A 26,896-nucleotide genomic window follows, 5' to 3' on the forward strand; every position below is an offset into this window, starting at 1 on the left:
GATCAACCATGGCTCGAAGGGCCTCCTCCTGCACCTATTTTCTATGTTTCTATGTTTCTAACTGGATGCAAATACGTACAAGCACTCGACAGTCATTTAACATCTAAAAATGGGATTTTAACAGTGAGCAAGGGAAAAAAAATTATAGAATACTCATCCCTGAAGAATGTTACATCACCTACACATTTAATATTACAAGTGTGAGCCCGTTATATGAGTATCCTGTTAGTTCTTCGTCAGGATAGCAAAATCAAACACTTGTTCTCTATATAATTTTACAAGTACATGAAAATGGTTTAACACATTATGGATTAATAAGTTCTAGACAAATTGCTGATGTTATCTGTGAGACCAAAAGTCGACTGAAATATCAAGAGCGAGAGAAAGCAATTCTCCTTTGAGTACAGCGTGCGTTAATTTCTAGAGGCAAAAGAGCCATGTTTTATTTAAGAATGTCAAAACGCACCCAAAATTTTTATATAATGCTTCCCAAATTCTGCTGGACACCTTAGATAACCTCAGAGCATTGAAACGCAGGGGAAGTTTATCAGCAGCCTTAAGGAAAAGGCAGATATGGAGCAAATAAAATTGTAACATGAAGGAGCAGTTGAAAAGGAAAATGTTCGAAAGGTTCTGGAAGCTGGAAGGAGGTTAGCGAGGTGGCAAGAACTAGGGAAAAAGATCCAGTAATGGTTGAGGAAATGTCCCGTGTCGTAAAAACAGAGCAAGTAAATGGACACAGAAGCCATGAGAATTCTTGTGCAAGGTTGAGGTGAGGAGAGCAAGCAAGAGGATTACAATTAACCTTAGTTGTAAACTGAAATGGATACCTCCACGTGTGTTAGTGTGTCTGATATTTTCCACTGATCATTCGCATACCTAAATGCTTCATCTGTTGTGCACTGCACAATTCCTACCTTGTCACCATTAATTGAGCTTCTTTTTGTGAAAGACTCACAATACAAGTAGAAATGCAATGCATTTGTGTTTGTGTTGCATTTGTGTTGCATTTGAAAGGAAACGCAACTGACATCAGGCAACCTGACTGGGCAATAGGCAATAGACAATAGACAATAGGTGCAGGCAGGGCCGTTTTTACAGCATTATGGGCCCCTGGGCAAAGCAGTGTACTGGGGCCCCTACCGTTACTCTCCCCCACCCCTCTTTTCCTACCAGCCCCCCCCCTGTCGTGCCGGCGAAAAGTACTTACCAAAAAGCACTTAGCGATGGACTTAGGGTGCTACATTGTTGCGGAAAGCACTTACAGATCGCTGTGAGAAGCACTTAGTGACCGAAAATGTTGCGAAAAAAGCACTTATTGAACCTACATTTTTAAAGTAGTATTTATTTATTGCAAGTCACTTAACATACACAGATCAGCATGGGGCCCCTATGCTCGTGGGCCCCCGGGCAAGTGCCCATCAGGCCCATGCGTTAAGACGGCCCTGGGTGCAGGAGGAGGCCATTCGGTCCTTCGAGCCAGCACCGCCATTCAATGTGATCATGGCTGATCATTCTCAATCAGTACCCTGTTCCTGCCTTCTCCCCATACTCCCAGATGCGGAACTGACTGTAGCTAGCCAGGCCCCCTTCAAAATGTCGTGGCAAGTGTGTTTTATTGTCATTTGTCCCAGATAGAACAATGAAATTCTTACTTGCAGCAGCACAACAGAATATGTAAACATCGTAAACATTTTAATAAACAAAAAAAAGGTTCAGTGTGTGTATATATATATGTACACACACACTCATAAATATATATATATATATATATATACACACACATATGTACACATAAAAAACACAAACAATAACAGTGCAAAATACAAAACCATTGCTCCCAAGTCTATGTAGTTCAGAGATTGGAGGTATTGGAGGTTGTAGTGTTTAATAGCCTAATGGCTATAGGGAAGAAGATGTTTCTGAACCTGGACGTTAGTTTTCAGGCTCCTGTACGTTCTTCACGATGGCAGGGGTGAAATGAGTGTGTGCCCAGGGGGATGTGGGTTTCTGATGATGCTGGCTGCCTTTTTGAGGCAGCAGTTCCTTTAAATCCCTTCGATGGTGGGGAGGTCAGAACCCGTGATGGACTGGGCAGTGTTCACAACTTTTTGCAATCTTCATCGATCCTGGGAATTCAAGTTTCCGAAGCAGGCTGTGATACAACCAGTCAATATTCTCTCTACTGTACCTGTAGAAGTTCAAGAGAGTCCTCTCTGACACTCTGTTAAAGAAAACTTGATAACACAACACAAAGATCGGGTAAGACAATTAAGACTTTATTGAAGAGCGCCAAATACAGTGGTCACTGGGAACAATCTAGCAAATTGTTCAACGAACAAAAAATTATCTACTTCTTACATACAGACACTTTCCCTTTGATGTATTGTTTACTGTAGCAAGCACTTTAAGAATTTTCCTTCTTCCCAAATGGTCTCTGACATAATGAATCTTCGCAATCTTTTCAGGAAGTAAAGATTGTGTTTTATTTGCAGCATTAACCTGCTAATGTACTCGTTTAATGAGTGCATTAGGGGAGACACTGCCGACGGCAGTTTATAACTGAAGATGTTACTATGCCAATGATAGGCCCTGCATGGTGGGCAAGAGGCCAACACAAGGATCTCAAGAGACAACACATCCTACGTAAATCTCACTAATGAGCAACGTATTTGCAGAGTCGGTTCATCATAAAAGATCCCACCAATAGTGTAGGAAGGCCTTCGGATATGCCCATCTCCATCCAAGGTTACCTGGACTCTGAACTCCCTCACCATAGAATCTTTCCATGGATCTATACAATGCAGGGTCTAGCATTGAAGAGGATCCTCCAGCCCAATATTCGCTCAGAGATGATTCCATCATTAAAGACCGTGTGGCATCTTGGGCAGTGGGTCTTGGCAGTATTATTGCAGCAGGAACCAGAGGAACAAGAGGATATCTAAGATAGACACAAAAAGCTGCAGTACCTCAGTGGGACAGGCAGCATCCCTGGAGAGAAGGAATGGGTGATGTTCTGGGTCAGGACCCTTCTTCAGACTGTTTAAAAAAAGGAAAACGAGAGATATAAACGGTGAAGTGGAGAGATAAAGAACAATGAATGAAATATATGTAAAAAGGTAACGATGATAAAGGAAATAGGCTGTAAGCTGTTTGTAGGGTGAAAATGAGAAGCTAATGCGACTTGGGTGTGGGAGGGATAGAGATAGAGGGAATGCCAGGGCTACCTCAAGTGAGAAATCAATATTCATACCACTGGGCTGTAAGCTGCCCAAGCAAAATATGAGATGCTGTTCCTCCAATTTGTGTTTAGCCTCACTCTGACAATGGACAGATTGGTCTGAGTAGGGATGGGAAGGAGAATTAAAGTGTCCAGCAACCGGGAGATCAGGTTGGTTCACACGGGCTGAGTGTAGGTGTTCCGTGAAACGATCGCCCAGTCTGCGTTTGGTCTCGCCGATGTATAAGAGTCCACATCTTGAACAACAGATGCAGTAGAGGTGCAAGTGAACCTCAGCCTAACCTGAAAGGACTGTCGGAGTCGAGAGAGGAGGTATAGTGTCAAGTGTTGCGCCTTCTGCGGTTGCAGGGGGATTTACCTGGGGAGTGCGTGGTTTGGGTGGGAAGGGATGAGTTAACCAGGGAGTTGCGGAGGGAAAGGCCTCTGCGGAAGGCAGAAAGGGGTGGAGATGGGAAAATGTGGCTAGTGGTGGGATCGCGTTGGAGGTGGCGGAAATTTCGGAGGATTATGTGTTGTATGCGACAGCTGATGGGGTGGAAGGTGAGGACGAGGGGGACTCTGTCTCTGTTGCGACTAGTGGGAGGGGGAGCAAGGGCAGAGCTGCGGGGTACTGAGTAGACAAGAGTGAGGGCCTCATCTATGATGGGAGAGGGGAACCCCCGTTCCCTAAAGAATGATGACATCTTGGATGTTCTAGTTTGGAACACCTCATCTTGAGTGCAGATGCGGCGTTGAGGGAGGAATTGGGAGTAGGGGATAAAGTCTTTGCAAGAAGCAGTGTGGGAAGAAGTTTAATCGAGATAGTTGTGGGAATCAGTGGATTTGTAATAGATGTCAGTCAATAGTCTATTTCTGGTGATGGAGCCTGTGAGATCAAGAAAGGGGAGGGAGGTGTCGGAGATGGTCCAAGTAAATTTGAGTGCAGGATGAAAATTGGTGGTGAAGTTGATGAAGTCCATGGGTTCTGCATGGGTGCAGGAGGTAGCACCGATGCAGTCGTCAATGTAACGGAGGATAGCTAAGCCTTCCAGGAAAATTCCTAGCTGCACACCGCCTGCTTTATGACTCAGTGGAGCAAAGGATGGAGCCATTGACTGCATGAGCAATGAGCAGCTCTCTGATTAATGCTTTTTAAAAGGAGTGGTTTTTATAATCATTCTCAATCTAGAGTGATTTACCATGTATTCTATTTTTTAACATTAACACAGTTCACCAGTCTCCTTGCAGGACCATCTCCATTGATCATTACAAATCAATGAAGGAATCCCTGATCTAATTAATGAAATGGATTGCCACAACTGCTTTCAGTGGTGATCACTCATCATGACATGCTTTGGAAGGACATGAAATTTATTTCTGCTTTGCTCAAACAAGTGGAGGTCTTTACACCTCGAGGAGACAGCAGGGCCCATCTCCTGCTGGGTCTTAGAAACATAGAAAATAGGTGCAGGAGTAGGCTGTTCGGCCCTTCGAACCAGCTCCGTCATTCAATATCATTCAAAATCAGTAGCCCATTCCTGCTTTTTCCCCATACCCCTTGAAAGAATTAGCCCTAAGAGCTAAATCTAACTCTCTCGTGAAAACATCGGTGTTTGTCCTGGTGAGTCTCCAGATATATCTTTCCCCACCCATCCCAATGGTTGGCATGAAGTACCTCATACCTGACATTTGAATCACCAGTGAGAATGCCAAGTCTTACTAAACCTAGGGACTCTTGTTTAATGCCCCCGAATGTTATGCATCTTCCACATTCATTATAGCGCGTGTCTCTGGCATCATGAGGTTATAAGGCCAATACCCTTTTCAAAGAAATATGCAGCTGTTATAAATTGAGCCTGATCTCTCTGGAAGCCATGCATGTCCTGTTCTAGCATGTCTTGTTGAAACTACGTTTGTGCTGTTTCTACCAACGTTGTAATGATTTCAAAACTTTAATCAAATTGGGCATTGGCGTTACATGTGCTACTTACAGTGCACCAAAAATAGATGACATCCAATGTCTAAGAATCAGGTCTCGAGCTGTTTAAAAAAATGTGATCACAGGTTTTAAAAAAGGTTTAAAAAAACTGGAGTTAAAACCAGCCAACCTTGTGAAGGTGGAAGGAATAATTTGATGGTGGTGCAGATAGCGGGTGGAAGCCAAGGGCAGGCTGAAACCAATCCGTGCACTTCTTAGAGGTTCATTTATTGGGGCCATAGGCACTATGGAGTTGACAGGGGTTAATGAAGATAATTTCTTTGGCAATATTTTGCTTCCCAATTTTTCCGTGCTATTGCCAATTATCAATTTAATCTCCCAAGAGTTTAAATATAATCAAAATAATTAAACTCCAGGCCCCATGTGTTTCCAATTTATGTATAGCAGTAGATAACTATCAAAAAGAACGATGGATGGATGGATGGATGGATGGATGCATGGATGGATAGATGGATGGATGGATGGATGGATGGATGGATGGATGGATGGGTGGGTGTGTGGGTGGGTGGGTGGATGGGTGGATGGGTGGATGGATGAATGGATGGATGGATGGATGGATGGATGGATGGATGGATGGATGGATGGATGGATGGATGGATGGATGGATGGATGGATGGATGGATGGATGGATGGATGGATGGATGGATGGATGGATGGATGGATGGATGGATGGATGGATGAAAGATTCTATTACCGCTTCCATGGAATTTTTTGAGGATGTAACTAGGAAAATTGACAAGGTCAGTGGATGTGGTGTACCTCGACTTTCAGAAAGCCTTCGACAAGGTCCCACATAGGAGATAAGTGGGCAAAATTAGGGCACATGGTATTGGGGGTAGGGTACTGACATGGATAGAAAATTGGTTGACAGACAGAAAGCAAAGAGTGGGGATAAATGGGTCCCTTTCGGAATGGCAGGCAGTGACCAGTGGGGTACCGCAAGGTTCGGTGCTGGGACCCCAGCTATTTACGATATACATTAATGACTTAGACGAAGGGATTAAAAGTACCATTAGCAAATTTGCAGATGATACTAAGTTGGGGGGTAGTGTGAATTGTGAGGAAGATGCAATAAGGCTGCAGGGTGACTTGGACAGGTTGTGTGAGTGGGCGGATACATGGCAGATGCAGTTTAATGTAGATAAGTGTGAGGTTATTCACTTTGGAAGTAAGAATAGAAAGGCAGATTATTATCTGAATGGTGTCAAGTTAGGAGGAGGGGGAGTTCAACGAGATCTGGGTGTCCTAGTGCATCAGTCAATGAAAGGAAGCATGCAGGTACAGCAGGCAGTGAAGAAAGCCAATGGAATGTTGGCCTTCGTAACAAGAGGAGTTGAGTATAGGAGCAAAGAGGTCCTTCTACAGTTGTACCGGGCCCTGGTGAGACCGCACCTGGAGTACTGTGTGCAGTTTTGGTCTCCAAATTTGAGGAAGGATATTCTTGCTATGGAGTCGTGCAGCGTAGGTTCACTAGGTTAATTCCCGGAATGGCTGGAGCGATTGGGCTTGTATACACTGGAATTTAGAAGGATGAGGGGGGATCTTATTGAAACATATAAGATAATTAGGGGATTGGACACATTAGAGGCAGATAACATGTTCCCAATGTTGGGGGAGTCCAGAACAAGGGGCCACAGTTTAAGAATAAGGGGTAGGCCATTTAGAACGGAGATGAGGGAGAACTTTTTCAGTCAGAGGGTGGTGAAGGTTTGGAATTCTCTGCCTCAGAAGGCAGTGGAGGCCAGTTCGTTGGATGCTTTCAAGAGAGAGCTGGATAGAGCTCTTAAGGATAGCGGAGTGAGGGGGTATGGGGAGAAGGCAGGAACGGGGTACTGATTGAGAGTGATCAGCCATGATCGCATTGAATGGCGGTGCTGGCTCGAAGGGCTGAATGGCCTACTCCTGCACCTATTGTCTATTGTCTATTGTCTATTGTTACAAGTTAATGCAGTGTTATTTAATTAAAATATTACAATTAGTCCAAGTGGGTGTGTTCTACATGTTGTTACAGTAGGTGTTGCCATTGATATTAACAGTGTTGTGGCAACATCTGCAAATGGTAACCCTGGCAAATATGAAAGAAGTATGCATGACCTGTCTCAGTAAGCACTTAATAATGATGGTATGCTGATTCTGTAACGACAATGAATAGTTAGAAATTTAGTGTATATAAAAATACACTTAATGATTCTCCAAATAAATTATAAATTAAATTCAGGATAAAAATCCACATGGATGTTATAGCTTTCCAATACACTTGAAATACATTTGCCATTATAGTTGATTGATTATTTATTTTCTGGATGAAGTTAGTACTTTATAAATGGAACATAAAACATGCATAGAATAATGCAAAGAAAGAAAGAAAGAACTCATATTTATATAGTAGCTTCTCAAGCCTTCTGATGTTTCAAAGTGTGATTTTTTGTTTTACTGAATTTTAGATGGTGTTGAATAAGCAAATGATTTTGCTCATTCATTTATATACCACAAGGTTCCATGAATTGTGCTTACAATATGTGACCAAGTTACCTGTACATAGAGACCCGATTGAGGGAGGGTATGTTGGCCACAATAGTGGGCGAATATTCTACTCTTCCTCAAATTGTGCTGTGGAATCTTCCAAAGTGACCATCTGAGGATTTTCTTTTCAGTATTTCATCTGAAAATCAAAGTGTTAAATAATTAATTATACATTGAAGCATGTGCAAGAAACGGCTTGGAATCAGTGATCACCAATGCAGGTTTCTAGCTGTGCCATTTGCATGGGTTTTTCATGTAAGGAAGTGTGTGGTTTAGCGACACACATCTCCACATTATCATATCATATCATATATATACAGCCGGAAACAGGCCTTTTCGGCCCACCAAGTCCGTGCCGCCCAGCGATCATTATTGCATCAGGAAAGGGTGCGGCATGTCAGCTCACACTAACCTGTGCCATTTGACAGCAATCCCAACATTTTTAAAGGAGGAGGTGATTGCTGACGACAAGTCGTATTGCAGTTTGGAATTAAATATTTATAAGAATGGCAAGGCCGATGTGGAAGTGAGTATTCCGTTTCAGTCCGAATGTCTTGCTGGAAGATGTGGACTCCCATAATGGGGGCTTGCAAGCTCAGCACCACAGGGAGCCTTTGAAATAAGAGGCAGTGGGAGGCTGTGATGGTATGGGCAGAGCAAAGCACAATGGCTCAAGAAGGTAGTCCCAGTGACTAAGCAATTGAATGATCTCACACGCATGTCTAAGGTCAATTTCAGCAGAAACAAAGTCTTTGCCAACAAATGCAAAACTGCACTTACACGGTGCTCCTTGTATCACATCTACCTCATGAATCTAAAAATTAACACTTCACTGAGTATTCATAAGCCCCACTACATACTCATGCATTTCTCCACCACACACATCTCACACATTACACATACTTTCAACTATTCAGCTGACAGGAACATCACAAAACTATATTGCCACACTCCCATGGATTCTTCCCTTTCCCCTGCAGAAGACAATATGCAATTTGCTCTAGGAACAAACTGGAGAGAGTGCTTGCTGGTTTGTTGAAGAGAAAGTGTTGGCTATCATCAGTTAATGGTCGCAGAGTTTGTGGGTAAGATTATTGAGGATGGTGCCGTGCCCATTTCTAATCCTCTCTCACATCCCACATCCTTCTCGTCCTGCACATTTTTCAGCCTTATAAGATTCAGATGGTTCATCCATGCACTCTTACCTGTCCCCGAAAGTACAGAATGACAATGGCCTTGTGCCATTCCTATTGCCAAGATGTACAACCCAGATCATCCCATTTGACAAGTCGCCAGGGACTCAAGAACATGATGTCATGCCTCTGCATCTGACACACCCATCCATCAGCTCAGAGCTTGGCACTTTTCATAGATTAGAGCATAACTTAGAGTCAAGACCTCTAAGTATTGAGTCATGAGAGAAGAGCGGCCAGCAGCCAATCTGGGGGAGGGATATTTTATACATCTATTACCTAGAAGTCAAAGTCATACATTACTTCTTCTTCAGAGAACTCCGATGATGAGTTCCATGCGGCAGCCTCTTGATAATTATCCAGGTAGAGATGGGGTGGCACAGTGGCACATATAGTAGAGTTGCCACTCATCTGCAGGCCTCATCTGCAGGCCTCATCTGCAGGCCTCATCTGCAGGCCTCATCTGCAGGCCTCATCTGCAGGCCTCACCTGCAGGCCTCATCTGCAGGCCTCATCTGCAGGCCTCATCTGCAGGCCTCATCTGCAGGCCTCATCTGCAGGCCTCTCCCAAGATGAGAGCAACTCACTGCTGCTTCCACTGCCGTTCTAGATTGAGGGCTTCTTCTCACAACTCATTTTATCACCACTGTTGTTTTCCCTTTGTATGTCTGTATGTGATAACATCACCAATGTGCCAATGCCCATTGATTATTTTATGACCGAAACTGGATCATAATGACATTACTTTTAACCTTAATAATTAACTGTAAATAATGCTTAACGTAAATAAAACAAGGACACCATAACTCCAAAAGCAAAGAATTTAAAGGGTGATTTAAAGGGACATAATTTTTTATGTTTCTATGTCTATGTCTATGTCTATGTCTATGTTTTATATATCGGCCTATATTAGACTTGAATGTGGAATGAATTCAGTTTATGAATTTTGCAGTGGTCCCAACCCGAAACGTCACCCATCTTTTATCTCCAGAGGTGCTACCTGACCCACTGAGTTACTCTAGCAAATTGTGTTTTCATTCATTACCTTATGAATTTTGCTTTCATTTTCATAAGATTCTGTAATCGTTTTGCCCACCAGGTCTCTGAGATTCTTCCTATTCCTTGCTTCATGCTCATTCTGCAACTATTCCATCTCCATCTTATAGAATGCCCCATTAGCTCTCTACCTGTTATTCTACACTCCTTAAGTGTTTGCCAGTGTCAAAGAGAGTTTGCTCTTTCTTCTTTTCATTCTTCTAATCAGCATCCATTTATTATTCATTCGGCCGTAAAGCACTCTGCCCTATGTTTCATTACATGAGCAGCTCCAAGGAAACTAGTTTAGTTTTAGTTCAGAGATACTGCATGTAGCCCTTCGGCCGACTGAGTCCAAGCTGACAAACGATCACCTGTACACTAGTTCTATGTCGTCCTAGTTTTGCATCCTACATCCTCGGGGCAATTTACAGAAGCCAATTAACCTACTACAAACCTGCACATCTTTGGAATGTGAGAGGAAACCAAGGCATCTGGAGAAAACCCACAGGGAGAACGTACAAATTCTGTGCAGACAGCACCCGTGGTCAGGATCGAACACGGGAGTCTGGCACCGTAAGGCAGCAACTCTACTCCGGTGCACTCCCGTTGCATATCTCTGCACAATGAAGTTGCGTGAACAGTGATTTACCTGGGTACTGGCTGAGCAGTGAGGCACTGAACGATATGATAAATATAGTCACAAAGTAGGTCATTGGTTTTCTTGGTTATGGACTTCTTCAATCATCTGAGGTGCTCGTTGGCAGATCTATTTCATGGGTATTTGACTTGGAGGTTGGAAAATTTAAGGAATGTAGAAAGTAATGGAAGAATTATGTTTTGATTTAAATTTTATAGGAGTTCAGGATGGATATATAATTTCACGAAAAATTACACAAATAGAGCCAAAAGCATATGATAAATCAAATGTAGTGTTTGTTAAACTGTCACAAATATATACATCCAATATAAATGCCCACTATGCAGGACCATGTATGGGCAGGGCTAACTCGGGGCAGCATCTACCCTCACCCCCAGCTCCCTCTGCATGCATACATTATATATATATATATATATATATATATATATATATATATATATATATATATATATACACACATATACATATATATATATATACACACACATACACATATATATATATATATATGCATTTATTTAAAATTTCCCTCAAAAGGCAGTCAAATTTAATTTCCTGTACCCACCCTGGTTATTCGAATTGCCTGGTTTGTCCTGTAAGGTAAACTGTAGAGTGAAATTAGCAGCATGAAATAAGTTTAAAAAAAAGGGGAAATCAAAAGTGAACCCTTCACCAGTGACAAATTCCAATTAACCAAAGTAATTGTTTGTATTCATGTCATTGTTTTGCCAAAGTAAACCTTTTACATGTATTTGGTTGTTGAACTGGACAATAACAAGGTACTAAAAGATGGCACGGCGGCATGGTGGCGTAGTGGTGGAGTTGCTGCCTTACCGCGCCAGAGACCCGGGTTCACTCCTGACTATGGGTGCTTCTCTGTATGGAGTTCATACGTTCTCCCTGAGGCCGCGTGAGTTTTCTCCAGGTGATCCGGTTTCCTCCCACACTCCAAAGACGTACAGGTTCATAGGTTAATTGGCTTGGTAAAATTGTCCCTGGTGTGTAGGATGGTGTTAGTGTGCGGGGATCGCTGGTCAGCGCAGACTCGGTGGGCTGAAGGGCATGTTTCCAGGCTTTATCTCTAAACTAAACTAAACTAAAAGGCCTGCTGCCCTGTAAAAAGAGCCCAGGGTAAATTAACCAGCTCTCTGTTTATGCACATCATGAAAATTTTAATGTTTAATTCTCCACATTGTCATTGGTTTGTATTACCTGTATGATCACATAGCTACCATGTATAGTCATCAATGGTTGGACTGTGATTGGAATATTATGCACATTTTTGGATATATCTATTTTCCCATCCTGGCTCCACAAGAAAAATATTCATATAATTGTTTTTGAAAATAATTTTTTGATGGAAGTTCCACGGCTTAAAAATGTCAGGCAGACCAGTTCTGAGTTCCAATAAAATGGATGATGAGTCAGGAGCTAAAGTGCGCAAATGTAATACAATCACCAAAGGAAACAAATCATTATTTAATTTACAAGGGAATTGTCAGGAAATTGAATGTTTTACGATTATTCAGGATAATAAGTAACCATATATATATAACCATATAACAACTACAGCACGGAAACAGGCCCGTTCGGCCCTACCAGTCCACGCCGACCACTCTCCCTGACCTAGTCTCATCGACCTGCACTCAGACCATAACCCTCCAATCCCCTCCTATCCATATACCTATCCAATTTACTCTTAAATAATAAAATCGAGCCTGCCTCCACCACTTCCACCGGAAGCCCATTCCATACAGCCACCACCCTCTGAGTAAAGAAGTTACCCCTCATGTTACCCCTAAACTTTTGTCCCTCAATTCTGAAGCTATGTCCCCTTGTTGGAATCTTCCCCACTCTCAAAGGGAAAAACCTACCCACGTCAACTCTGTCCGTCCCTCTCAAAATTTTAAAAACCTCCATCAAGTCCCCCCTCAACCTTCTACGCTCCAAAGAATAAAGACCCAACCTGTTCAACCTCTCTCTGTAGCTTAAGTGCTGAAACCCAGGCAACATTCTAGTAAATCTCCTCTGTACCCTCTCCATTTTGTCGACATCCTTCCTATAATTTGGTGACCAGAACTGCACACCATACTCCAGATTCGGCCTCACCAATGCCCTATACAATTTTAACATTACATCCCAACTTCTATACTCGATGCTCTGATTTATAAAGGCAAGCATAACCAAACGCCTTCTTCACCACCCTATCCACATGAGATTCCACCTTCAGGGAACAATGCACAGTTATTCCCAGATCCCTCTGTTCCACTGCATTCCTCAATTCCCTACCATTTACCCTGTACGTCCTATTTTGATTTGTCCTACCAAAATGCAGCACCTCACACTTATCAGCATTAAACTCCATCTGCCATCTTTCAGCCCACCCTTCCAAAAGGCCCAAGTCTCTCTGTAGACTTTGAAACTCTACTTCATTCTTAACTACACCACCTATCTTAGTATCATCTGCATATTTACTAATCCAATTTGCCACACCATCATCCAGATCATTAATGTAAATGACAAACAACAGTGGACCCAACACAGATCCTTGGGGTACTCCACTAGACACTGGCCTCCAACCTGACATACAATTGTCAACCATTACCCTCTGGTATCTCCCATTCAGCCATTGTTGAATTCATCTTGCAACCTCACTATTAATACCCAACGATTTAACCTTCTTAATCAACCTTCCATGTGGAACCTTGTCAAATGCCTTACTGATCTTTAGTTGTAAAGAAGACTGAAAAAACAAGAGAATGGAACTGAAAGAAAGGATAGCTGATAAAGAGGCAACACAGAAATGACAGACTGCATAATCTGCCAAGATTCAATATTTTCTTCTTTTTTTTAAATAAATAAAGAACCTGGATAGAAAACATACAGAGATTACAAGAGTAGGATACACAGTAAATATGTGGTGTAGCATTGTATAAAGAGACAAAAGTAAAAATGGAATGAGTCACCAAGAATGAGGAAGATGAGAGATAAGAAGGGCTATTACTTGACTAGCAAATGTGAGAGAGATATTAATCTACTTCTAATTTCCATTACCATGAGAAAATTAATATACATTACAATTAGCAACACATGTTTTAATTGGCCTACTTAGTATTATCACGGCAGGTGATAACAAATTGTAATTTGAGTTTTTTTGTATTATCATCAAAGATTGCCAATGCTTGTTGGCATAGCAAGCATGACAAGCATTGGTTTACATGGATAAGACAGGTTTGAAGGGATATGGACCAAGCGCAGGCAGGTAGGATTACTGTAGCTGAGACATGTTGGATGGTGTGGGCAAGTTGGGCCGAAGGGCCTGTTTCCACGCTGTATCACTCTACGACTCTATGTTATTGATCTGAAAACTACTGTTCAAGCCAGGAGCAAACATTTTGGAGATTCTTCCCTATCAATATTTTCAGTAATCAAAAAGAGTACTGCTGATCAATCTGAATTACTTTTGTGAATAACAAACCATTGCCATCTGCTCCTGTGCCTCGATAAAATGATTTTATTTACTACCTTGCAGTCTTACTGTTAGGAATGAAGATGACGAAAGAGCAAGAAGGATGTCTCAGGAAGCCAGAGGAGAAGGCCAGCCAAACTGTGAAGAAAGGTACACTATTACTTAACCAGTTTCTGTGTGCTCCGAAAAGTATTGCCATTGTTCTTTGCTTAGGGCTTTTGAAAGAGGATGAAGTGAAAATACCAGACAGAAAATATTTGATGATTCTGACCATGTCAACAGAGATTTGGTACGTGGAGCAAGTTCTAATTTTTAAAAATGAGCAGGGTTTAACTTTGGTTCGGACAGGTAACCGGTTCTGACTAACCCAGTCCGGCTGGTTCAGTCGGTTGTGCATAAGACTCTTATTCTCAGGGTCGTGAGTTCGAGCCCCACTTTGGACGACACTCTCTTTGGTGCCAAAATATGGCGATGAGTGCAAGAATTTCACTGTGAAGTGTATATGTGAAATTATAAAACATTGAACCAGGTGGCAGTGGATTGATCAGTTTGTACACATCTCAAATGATATACCTCTCCATTGGCTTTAAGAAAAGATAAAGTGAAAAGCAACTCCAGTCCTTCTGTAAAGTAAACATAATATCAAGAATTCAACATCATGAAAGATAGAGGTTAATAGTTTGTGTTGGTTAATAATAGATTAATAATAGTGTTGGACTTCTCTTCAAAATATTTCAGACCTTTATCACAACCCTTCTCTCTTAGTAACACCAAAGTTAATTGAATGTTCTATTGTTTGTCGAACAGCAAAGCACAGAGCAACAAAAATGTCCACTCAATGTGTTTTGCCATGACCAACATACTGCCTTTCATACATTTTGGTATTTAGTTCACCTTTCCAACAAGCTGTAGTTGCCAGCAGTCAGGGTATTTGTTGTGGAACTCAGGAAAGAGGTCTTAATTGATGCGTCTGAAACCAGGTAAGGCAGTTGTGTGAACAAATATGGTCAACTTCAACTGAGAATGTTTGACAATAGACAATAGACAATAGGTGCAGGAGTAGACCGTTCGGCCCTTCGAGCCGGCACCACCATTCAATGCGATCATGGCTGATCATTCTCAATCAGTACCCTGTTCCTGCCTTCTCCCCATACCCCCTGACTCTGCTATCCTTAAGAGCTCTATCTAGCTCTCTCTTGAATGCATTCAAAGAATTGGCCTCCACTAGTTGATTGTGCAAAATCTCATGTAAATACCTTTTGGTAAACATTTTAGCTCAGCCAAACTTACTGATTTATTTACTATGGACTAACCTATTTACTTTGATAAAATTTATTTACCTTTCACCAATTTCCTCAATAAAACTTGTAGTCAGATACCCAAGTTTATTTTATTGATGTTCTGGGGAAACTGCAGTTTCCAGGACATCACTGCATAACCAATACAAATAAGGAATTAGATAAATGGGTTATTGTATTCAGGATATTGAAATTTTGAAATATTTTAGTGACGTTAGCAATTTACATTCTTCGTATTGGAAATAAAGTAAGAGAATCATTCAATTATCCTTTTGCATTCTATGTTGTCGATATTTTCAGGGTTCAAATAGCATTCTGTGCCCAATGTTTTAGTATATTTCTTTAACTCATGTTTATTTGCTACTTTCTAAACAAAGATTAATGAAGAGGCTTGTGTGGGAAGTTGACGTAAAATAAGACAAACTTTTCAAAATGATAAATTGAGAGATAATTTCCCTTTACTTTCTCACTTCAATCCAAATGTGTTCAGTGGGATCCAGAAAGGACTCTGTGGAATAAAAATCTTGACATGAATATTTACCAGGCAGATTATCGAGTGCCTAGAAATTCATTAATGTGGCACTATTTATTTTTCCGTTCTCTGTGTATGAAAATAAACGTGTTTTAATGTAACACATGGTGGCAATGATTTCCTGCACCTTTCCAGGAATTGCCCAGTTATTTTCTGTTGTGAATCTGGTAGGCGCTGATTACATGTTTAATGAAGTCCATGCTCATTTATAGTCCTGCTGGAGGACATGAGCCTGCATTGTTCCAAAACATGCTTGCAGGACACTTTCAGCCAAAGAGAACTGGCACTGCAGCAGTGTGATTTAATGGGGCCTTTCCTGAGTAAATCCCAGCTCATGACTGGGTAATTTACTCAGGTAAGTTTCCTTTAAATTGCTTAGAAGTACCAACCTCCATACACCCAGGCTCATAAAACTGCAGACCTCATATCCAGTAAAATTGAACCCCTGGCTCTTCTCCATGCTAGTGCTTTTGATTAAATCATATGAGAGCATCCTCGTGATATTTATATACTTTCCTGAATTTATTCCCTTGTAGGTATATTTTGGTAGCACTCCAGCTGTGCAATGTTGGTGTTGATCCACACTTCTTCTACCTTCTACTACATAAATTAGTGAACCTTTATGATAGACACAAAAAGCTGGAGTGTCTCAGCAGGACAGGCAGCATCTCTGGAGAGGGAGAGAAGGAATGGCTGACGTTTCGGGTCTCAGATTCAGATTCAACCCAAAACGTCACCCATTCCCTCTCTCCAGAGATGCTGCCTGGCATTTTTACACTTCAGTTCCTTTATGCCTGCAGGGTAGACAAAAACAGCATAAAGTCTTACCTTATCAAAGTCAGTTTTTATAAATGCCCTGAAATTGATACCTGCTGTGCCTTTGCATTGATCTGCTTAATTTATTGGAAAACACAGAACAAAAGAACTTACAAGAAAACTGGGTTTCCCATCCACCATCAAGCAAGCACAACATCTGCCCCACTTCCAACTCACAACCAATCTCTTCTCACATACAAACCTTTAATCACTTCCTAAATTTATATATCCATTTCCTATTCATTGCCCAGTTTTCTATGGATCAGCTCATGCAGCAGCCTTTGGTATGATACTTTGGTCAAAGATCTTTGGAAATCTGCTAAGAACATTTCTTACTATAGATACACATTAAGAAGAAATAAGGTTAGGTGTTTTGAATGTATCCATTAACAAGTTTGTTAATGTATTCAAGAGAGAGTTAGATGTAGCTCTGAGGGCTAACGGAATCAAGAGATATGGGGAGAAAGCAGGAACGGGGTACTGATTTTGGATTATCAGCCATGATCATATTGAACGGTGGAGCTGTTTTGAAGGGCTGAATGGCCTACTCCTGCACCTATTTTCTATGTTTCTATATTTCTATACGAGGATGGTACCTTTCACGAGGATGTTGCCAGGGCCTGAGCCACAGGGAGAGGCTGGGCAGGCTAGGGTTTTATACCTGGGGTGATCTAAAAGAGGGGTATAAGATCATGAGGGGAATAGATAGAATAGATGCACAGTCTTTTACCCAGACTAGGGGAATCAAGACCCAGAAGTCATAGGTTTATGGTGAGAGGGGAAAGATTTAATAGGAACCTCAGGGGCAGCTTTTTTACACAGAGACTAGTGAGTAAATGGACGGAGCTACCAGGGGAGGTAGTTGAGATAGATACTATAACACCATTGAAATGACATTTGGACAGGTACATGGGAGGGATATGGGGCAAATGCATGCAGGCAGGGCTAGTATAGATAGGGCATCTTGGTCAGCATGGGCAAGTTGAGCTGAAGGGCCACTCACTATCCATGCTGTATGACTCTATAGGTAACATGTAAGTTGTTTTTTTGTAACCAATTGTCATGTCATCTTATATTGATTTAAATCTGTTGTATAAAATGGTTTGTTTTATGTTGTTTCATACACCGATCAGCCAAAACATTATGACCTGATGAGCCAAAACATTATGACCACCTGCCAAATATGCTGTTGGTCCTCCGTGTGCAGCCCCATACGCAGCAGGGTGAGATGCACTGTGTATTGTGACATATTCCTCCCATGACCACCATTTAACCTATCTTGGAGTTTCCTTTTATTGATACTGAATTGACACTATAATTTGGATTATTATTAATTGTTGTGAGCACATTGGTTTCATACTCACCACAGAATAATGGGGAGAATGAACATTTAAGGGATCATTTTCATACCTCTGTTTACATTCATCAGTGCATGCAAACAAAAAAGCCTTCCTTTATTACTCAAAGCATTTGGGTATTCTAATTTATAATTAGTTGATCAGGCATCTCTAAACGCTCAGAGATATACAAAGCATTCACATATTGTGGTGTGCATTTAGATGTTTTCCTCCATTAAAGTGGCTTTATAAATATTTTCAGATGATACTGATGATCAAAAGATTATTTTTCACTCAAGATTCCAGCACCTGCAGTTTCTAACATCTCTATTCTCAGATGACATTCTCCTATAGCATACATCTGATGCAGTGTCTTGCACAGACCCCTCCACCCCTCAGCCCCACCTCCCCCTCCCCCCCACCTCCCTCCCCCTCCCCTCTCCCCCCTCCTTCCCTCTCCCCCTCCTTCCCTCTCCCCCTCCCTCCCTCCCTCCTCCATCCTCCCTCCACCGTCCCTCCCCCTCCTCTTCCCCTCCCCCTACCCCCTTCCACTCCCCTCTTCCCCTCCACCCCACTCCCTCCACCCACTCCCTCCCCTCTCCCTCCCTTGGAGATAGATTCAAACTTTAAAATGTGAATAACTTTTAAAATATAACACCAATTTCAATGAAACATCTTCCATTAGCACCAAAGGGGTGACAGTGAGTAAGGTGGGCCTAAAATTGTCGCGCTATCGTGTACCGTTTAATAATAATAATAATAATAATAATCCTTTATTTGTCCCACAATGGGGAAATTTGCAGGATTACAGCAGGAAAGTGGATAACAAAAATAAATAAGCATTCATTAAAAAATAAAATAACAGTAACTATCTTTATTTACTGGTCTGCTGGGAGCAGTGCTGATTGTGCAGTCTGATGGCAGCAGGAAGGAAGGACTTTCGATATCTCTCCTTCACACACTTGGGGTGAAGAAGTCTGTCACTGAAGGAGCTGCTCAGCACAGTGACAGTGTCCTGCGTGGGGTGGGAATCGTTGTCCAGCAGTGATGATAGCTTTGCCATCATCCTCCTCTCTTTAGTTCAGGAACAAACAAACAAACAAGAGTTTTAGTATATAGATGTATATACCGAAACTCCAAAAGTTAAACTAAACTGAACAACTAAACTATTTGTAGTTATGTCCCTTGGAAACCAGATATTTAAGAAGATTTGACTGGTTTTCAAGACTTTAAATGAAATAGGTAGATAGAAACTAATTCCACTAATTAGATGGTCTATGTTCAGAAGACAGTCTAAAAGTTAGAGCTTGTCCTTTCAGGAATGAAGTTATGAATACATGTAAAAGGCTGTTGAAGTTGGATGTTTATTCCCTAAAAGGGAATTAATACCAAGTGAATCAATCTGATGCCCACAATTGATAGATTTTTATTAACCAGAGATATTAATTTATTTGGAGCTAAGACATATTTATGAAGCTAGATTGCTGATCATCCATTAATTGATCAAATAGTAAAATAAGCTGTTGCAGCAGAAAGTCTTGCTCACTGAACATTATCAACCAAAATCTGACAACAATCAACAAATTACGAGGGCACATAGTTGGGAGCTTCTTACAGGATGACGGAAAGGTTTAGCTAGAGGAATGCAGAGCTTAGGGCTTTGGGAGTTGAAGACTCAAAATTCAACAAGGAAATAATTAAAACTGGAACTCCACAAGAGACCAGAATTTGAGGATCTCAGATGTTTCATGGATCTCGGGTTGTAGGATTGGAGGTAATTGATCAAATACATAATCTACCTTGATTTGATGCCATGATAAAATAGTTTTGTGTGAATTTAATAAAATGTTATTGAACAAATTTTGTCAAGCTCCTTATGAAATCAACTGTGTAGTTCTAAAATGTGTTTTTCCTTGTTTTATTTCTAACATTTTGAGTTTCAAGTTGTTTCCTGAAATATTCATTTAAAAAAATCCCTGTTAACAATTGCTTCCTTCACTTTTGCTCACTTTGCTCATACAGTCCAAAGCCAACACTTGAAGAAGTGCAGTCCTGGGGACAGTCTTTTGACAAGTTAATGAAAAGTCCTGCAGGAAGAAATGCATTCCGAGAGTTTTTACGAACAGAGTACAGTGAGGAAAATATGTTGTTCTGGCTGGCTTGTGAAGACCTTAAAAATGAAGTCAACAAAAAACTTGTTGAGGAGAAAGCAAGATTAATATATGAGGATTATATATCCATCCTTTCACCGAAAGAGGTGAGTTTAAGTTGCATTAAATATTTTGTGGATGTTAAATCTAATATATTAACAATGGTAACCAAGTTCTCTTCAGGAATACCTCATAAATGCACTTAATAGTTCCAAAATGTGAATGCACAGAAAAGATACAATCTAATTGCACAGAAAAGATGCACAAATAATGATGGATGTAGGCAGGATGAATGCAAGTTTCTCCCATTGGTTAATGCCTCCAGGACAAGTCGTTAGCAGCTGAAGAAAAATAATGCAGACAGTGCAAGTTTCAGTAAAATAAGATGTAACTATAGAAGCAAAAATAACTAGACTAAAGCCAAAATGGTCTGGATGGTCAAGGACTAAAAAAACTTATTTAACTACAATAGCTCCAAATGAATGGTATACATTCATAAAGTTAGTTTAAAGTGTATTAACTTTGGAAGTAACCTTCCCCCTTTTCTCCTTGATCCATAAATGTGCATTAAATGTTCATGTTTCTCAAAGGTCAATCTTTACGTTTGAAACAAGGAAATGGTTATGCAGCCTATTGAGCCCATTAATTCCACAATTAAAATATGTCATAGATTCCAACAGAATGCATTTAATGATGCAAGTAGCTAGAATATTTCCCAGAAAAGAAAACTGTAAGGAGTTTGTACGTTCTCCCCGTGACCTGCGTGGGTTTTCTCCGAGATCTTCGGTTTCCTCCCACACTCCAAAGACGTACAGGTATGTAGGTTAATTGGCTGGGTAAATGTAAAAATTGTCCCTAGTGGGTGTAGGATAGTGTTAATGTACGGGGATCGCTGGGCGGCACGGACTTGGTGGGCCGAAAAGGCCTGTTTCCGGCTGTATATATATGATATGATGATATGATTTAAACCTTCTTAAGCCGCACAGCAACTTTTTAAACAAAACACTGAAAATTGGGAATACTTATTCTTTGACCAAAGATTGGTCAAACAGCATTAGTGTAGAGAGAAAGAGGGTTAATGTTGATGACCTTTCATTGGAATACAAAACTAAGTGACTTAAGAGTTGCGATATCAACTCTGGGCGGCAGGGTGGTGCAGCGGTAGAGTTGCTGCCTTACAGCGCTTGCAGCGTCGAAGACCCGGATGCTGTCTGTACGGAGTTTGTACGTTCTCCCGTGACTGCGTGGTCTTTCTCCGAGATCTGCGGTTTCCTCCCACACTCCAAAGACGTACAGGTTTGTAGGTTAATTGGCTTGATAAATTTAAAAATTGTCCCTAGAATGTGTAGGATAGTGTTAATATGCGAGGATCTCTGGTTGGCACGGACTCGGTGGGCAGAAGGGCCTGTTTCCGCGCTGTATCTCTAATCTAATCAACTAACTTGTGGCCAATGCTCAATCCTAATTCAGCTGAGCAGTGGAATCATCAGTAAGAAGTGTTGCTCTGAGATGTTGTAAGACTATCTCTACAATTCTGGGACTTTTGCAAGAGCTGCATATCGGATTCTGAGATATTACTGAGAGCATTAGCTGGACAGGAATAAAGTGGGGCCTCCATCACACACACTATGTTAAAGGAATTGACATAATATTAAATCTGTGGTCGTGTCGGAGTAAGATGGGGATTTTTGTAATCGCTATTTACTAATCCCTTGAAAGCATTTTCTACTGATGTAAAATATTGCGACAGATTATCAACACCATAATAGTCTGTCAATGTTTGAAGCAGATTGCACCAGAAATTGAGTCCGTCTGAATTAAAATCCTTTTAATTCACTTGGTCCTAATCTAAAAAGAACAAAAAATAGGTGTTGTTAAAATATTCTTCGATCAAACAAATACCATGGTTGCAACAATTAACCTCATCGTTAAAAGATCACAATGTAATAATGTGCAAATGTGAGTAAATTAATTGCAAGTATTGTCACCGTTATATCAACGCATTCACCAACATTTTTTAAAATAAAGAAATGGATTTTTGTTCTGTCAATCCAAGTAGAATTAAGCGGATTTCAGTTTCTTGGATAGAATCTGTATAATACTGACATATCAGATACAATTAAAATAGACCTTCCACTAGTAACAAGATGTGAAGAAACAACTAAGGCTGAGTTGCCACTGCACATGCAAGAAAAGATTGAGATTAAAACCAATTGCTCTTTTCACAAATATTGTCAGAAGTAAGAATGGCGCACAAAATGCTAAATAATAAAATAAAACTGCTTTAAAAAAATCTATTCATCTCTTAGATGAGCTCCATAATAAATCTTGGCAAATATGGCTAGCATTATTCACTCCTATTCAATTGGGAGATGTTATTCCTATCCCATTCCTATGTATAAAGAATTTAAATAATTAAACTAGAATTTCCTCGATAGAATTTCCTGAGAGAAACATATAAAATTCTTAAGGGATTAGACAGGCCAGATGCAGGAAAAATGTTCCCGATGTTGGGGGAGTCCAGAACCAGGGATCACAGTTTAAGAATAAGGGGTAGGCCATTTATGACTGAGATGAAGAAATAATTTTCACCCAGAGAGTTGTGAATCTGTGGAATTCTCTGTCACAGAAGGCAGTGGAGACCAATTCACTGGATGTTTTCAAAAGAGTTAGAAAATGGAGTTAGAAAGAGTTAGATAATAGCCCTCTTAGGGCTAATGGAATTAAGGGATATGGGGAGAAGGCAGGAATGGGGTATTGATTCTGGATGATCAGCCATGAAGAGCCAAATGGCCTACTCCTGCACCTATTTTCTATGTTTCTATAATGTTCAGATGTCTTCCAGATCACCTCTAGAGGGCTCTATTAGATAGGCTGCACAAAGACATTCGGTGAGCTGGACCCATGAACAAACTGTGGGTATCTGCAAGCGTTCGTACATTATTGACAGCAAAATATGGACCATAATATTTAAAGTGCGATAGTATTATTTTATTATCTTCTGCACAGTAGTGTTTAACTGTATTAAATTTCAAAATTAGCACAAGCTTAAAACAAGGTTAGGGTTTCAGATTGTTTAACCTTAACATTGTCGGCTGAGTCAAGTCTAGAACCTGAATAATCTTCAACGCTGTTGAAAATTACAACAATTTTTTTTTAAAATTCATCTACTAGCAGATGATGTTTTTTAAAGGTGGTCTTATTGAAAAGAATCAATTTTTCTTTGTAATCCCAAAAGTCAGTATAATTAGAATATATATCCTATGTAACCAAACCTAGTAGCTCCTTTGTGGCATTAAAACACGTTTGAATGAAAAAGTTAATACCTATGTAATTGCGAAAAGGATTTTATAAATCAAAGATGATTTATCTAATTAAAAACAGATTAGGAAATATAATTAAACCACTCTCAGAAGAGCGATAAACCATCAAAACAAAGAGAAGAAAATAATATTGATATGTTAGAAATGAATACATATGTTTAACCAAAGTAGAATATCAAGAAGTAGGAAGAAATATGTGTAAGTTTAGCCCAGGTTACAGTTACAGTTTAGTTTATTGTAACATGTAATGAGGTGCAGTGAAAAGCTTTTGTTGCGTGCTATCCGGTCTGCTTTTACATTCCGTAAATCAGTGACAAAGCGCTACCAGTTGTTCTGCCTGCAATCCCATCCCGCCAAATGCTTGGCCAGTGAGGAGCTGGCTAGATGCTTTTTCTGGGCAAGAATTGCCCTCACAGCTTTTTCCACTGTTTCTAGATTTTACACAGTTGACTGTAAGAAAATAAGAAATTCATTCATGCAATTTAGACAGACTCAGGAATGTGATGTTATTGAGGATGGAATAAACTTCATTACAGTTAGAATTTATCTACACTTACAGTTGGATTAAAAAAACTCAAAGTCCCTTGCAACCTAGACTTTTCATCCATCATTTACATTTCCCAGCATGGCTGATCCAAGAAAGTAGATTCTTCCTCACAGTTCAGAACACCTGGGATAAAAAGATCTTGGAATTGGTTTTCTAAGATGAAGTGGAGTTACTATGCTCATTCAGATAATCAAGGGCAGTTCAAGGGGATTAGGACGGGTTTCTAGATGGCATCAGAACTGAAAATCTGTATTGATAAGTACAAAATGTGTGAAGACTCATCTTCTGTGGATTGCATACCATGAGTAAAATGTAACATTCCAATGTTTATTTCTGTGCAAGAGTTTTCCAATGAACCTGCATGTTGGTAGTGGTTCTATTCCGTAAGTGTCTGAATAATACTTATACAGGTCTTGATAGATGAGAATAATTCAATGATAACGCTTTGGAGATGTATCTAGTAAATTAAGTCCATAGTTTTAAATGTTAATTAAGTTCTAGCTGTTGTGTATTGCCCTGCATTTAAATAGATACAAACTCATAAGTGCGTATTCAATAATTGGGAATGAATGTAAGAATATATCTATAAAAATACAAACCACCTTTATATTGTATGGAAGCTTTAATCACAATGCATTTAATTCTTCAGTTATTGCTGCTTTGATAATTTAGTAGAGACAATCACCCTCAAAATCCAATATTTTCTTTAACTATTGTTAAATTACTTAATTATATTGCCCTATATGTTTGGATCAGTGATCTATATTGAAGTCCAGTCCAAAGATCGGAAGAAGGTTCCTTTCCATAAATTCTTCCATCTCCTAACTCCTCCTATGGCTGCAGTCTCCATTACTCCTAATTCCACTCCTAGACCCCTTGTTATTATTTTATTAGTTTCTGTGCACTGCCACTGCTTATCAGATTCATTCTTTCGATCCTCGTAGGGAAATTTCGTAGGGAATTTTTTCAACAACATGAGGTCTTCATAAAAAGCATCAGATTGATTCTTGTTCCTCTAATATTATTTTCATTACAATCCTACTCTCCTTCCTGGTTCATCATCCAAATGAAACATCTATTTTTGTGTTAATAGTATGTAAATACTATTTCTTATTGAGATCATCCATGTTATCGTTTTATTGCTCCAAAGTCCAATAGATGTTGCCTGCAGAAATAAAGGACAAAGAACATAAACACAGAAGCAGGGTTAGGCCAGTTGGCCCAACTATCCATTTTGACCTCTAATATGATCATTTATTCACAAAATGCTGGAGTAACTCAGCAGGTCAGGCAGCATCTCGGGAGAGAAGGAATGGGTGATGTTTCGGGTCGAGACCCTTCTTCAGGCTGATGTCAGGGGGGCGGGACAAAGGAAGGACATAGGTGGAGACAGGAAGATAGAGGGAGATCTGGGAAGGAGGAGGGGAAGAGAGGGACAGAGGAACTATCTAAAGTTGGAGAAGTCGATGTTCATACCTCTAATATGATCATGGCTGATCCTCCAGGAAACTTAAGCTAACGCAAATGGATGTCTTCTCCAATCTATAGAGTACTTAAAAGTAGCAAAGAGGGACAGTTCATGTGCCTCTGCCCCTGATACACATTTTTAAATAGGTATCTTTATGAGTTCAATCAGGTAGTAGATTCTTCTTGTACTGAACAAACAAGGGCAAATTTATATATTTTCTATCCTGTTATTAGCTATTCTACCAGTAAAATGGTGTTACAGAAATGTAGTATTCTGAAATTAATATTTCATTAGTTAATATAAAAAGCACATTATATCTGAAATAGCTGGTCCTTTTTTTTTGTATTATTCTAAATTTAGGTCAGCCTTGATTCCAGAGTCCGTGAGGTCATCAACAGAAATATGCTTGAACCTTCCCCTCATACATTTGATGATGCACAGCTTCAGATTTACACATTAATGCACAGAGACTCTTATCCAAGATTTATGAACTCTGCAGTCTACAAAACCCTGCTTCAATCCTTAACTGATACATCGTCAGAACCTTAAGCCTTCCCGACTTTGTTTCTGAAAATGAAATAATGAAATGTCTGTGGGCTATTATTACTCGCAGGGACACTGGAGCTATTTGATCTTCACCAGAAAGTAATACTCAGGCAAATTTTACTAAGGATTTTAATGTCTATCTGCAGAGGGCTCTGAACACAGGCCAAAACACAGCTTCAGATCAACACAGCAAGATTCTCCAAAGGATGACTGGTGAAATGTTAGTCATTTTAAAAAGTCTGTAGTTGTATTTTTTACATGAAATACTAATAAGATGTACTCGAAGACAAGAGTTTGTGTGTGGAAGTGCCTTGATGTTCCTCTAATGACATCCTCACCTGAGCGACATATGCTACAAAACGGTTTAAAAGTCTCCTACCATTGCACATTATGATAATGATGCCACAACCACATTGGGCAGTACTTCCACTTGTCTTGGAGTATATATACTTGATATATGTAAACATAACGCTGATGGAAACAAAATGGATCAACTTCAAGTATCTAAGCCAATGTTTTGGAAAACTACTGAAATACTGCCTATAAAACATGGTTTGTTGTAAGACTTCTATTATTTTAATATCAGAGTTTTTCTTCAAACGCAAATTATTTCCTTATGATTTGTGAATATTTATAAAAATTAATTAAAAAAATGTATCCCTTGTTTTATTTTGCAAATGGAAAACGGACAAAGTGTGGGCGTTTCAATTCTTTTCAAAAAATAAAGCACAAATAATGTTAATTTACAATTGTTTCGTGATCTGTCAAAACTGAATTAG

General features: G+C 40.1%; 1 protein-coding gene across 10 annotated transcripts in view; it reads left to right on the plus strand.

Moving 5' to 3' along the window:
- The window catches only part of rgs20 (regulator of G protein signaling 20), a 151,711-nt gene extending 124,815 nt beyond the window's left edge, over window positions 1-26,896 (plus strand). For 8 of the 10 annotated variants that reach the window (XM_078398543.1, XM_078398552.1, XM_078398547.1 and 5 more), the window contains 3 exons: window positions 14,164-14,250; window positions 20,106-20,340; window positions 25,932-26,896. In XM_078398543.1, the coding sequence (XP_078254669.1) occupies window positions 14,164-14,250; window positions 20,106-20,340; window positions 25,932-26,120 (511 nt within the window). In that variant the 3' untranslated portion in view covers window positions 26,121-26,896. The remainder of the gene's footprint in view (window positions 1-14,163; window positions 14,251-20,105; window positions 20,341-25,931) is intronic. The other 2 variants (XM_078398545.1, XM_078398544.1) reach the window with 2 other exon arrangements.

This window comes from Rhinoraja longicauda, chromosome 4 (genome assembly GCF_053455715.1).
Source record: "Rhinoraja longicauda isolate Sanriku21f chromosome 4, sRhiLon1.1, whole genome shotgun sequence".
Lineage (NCBI taxonomy): Eukaryota > Metazoa > Chordata > Chondrichthyes > Rajiformes > Arhynchobatidae > Rhinoraja > Rhinoraja longicauda.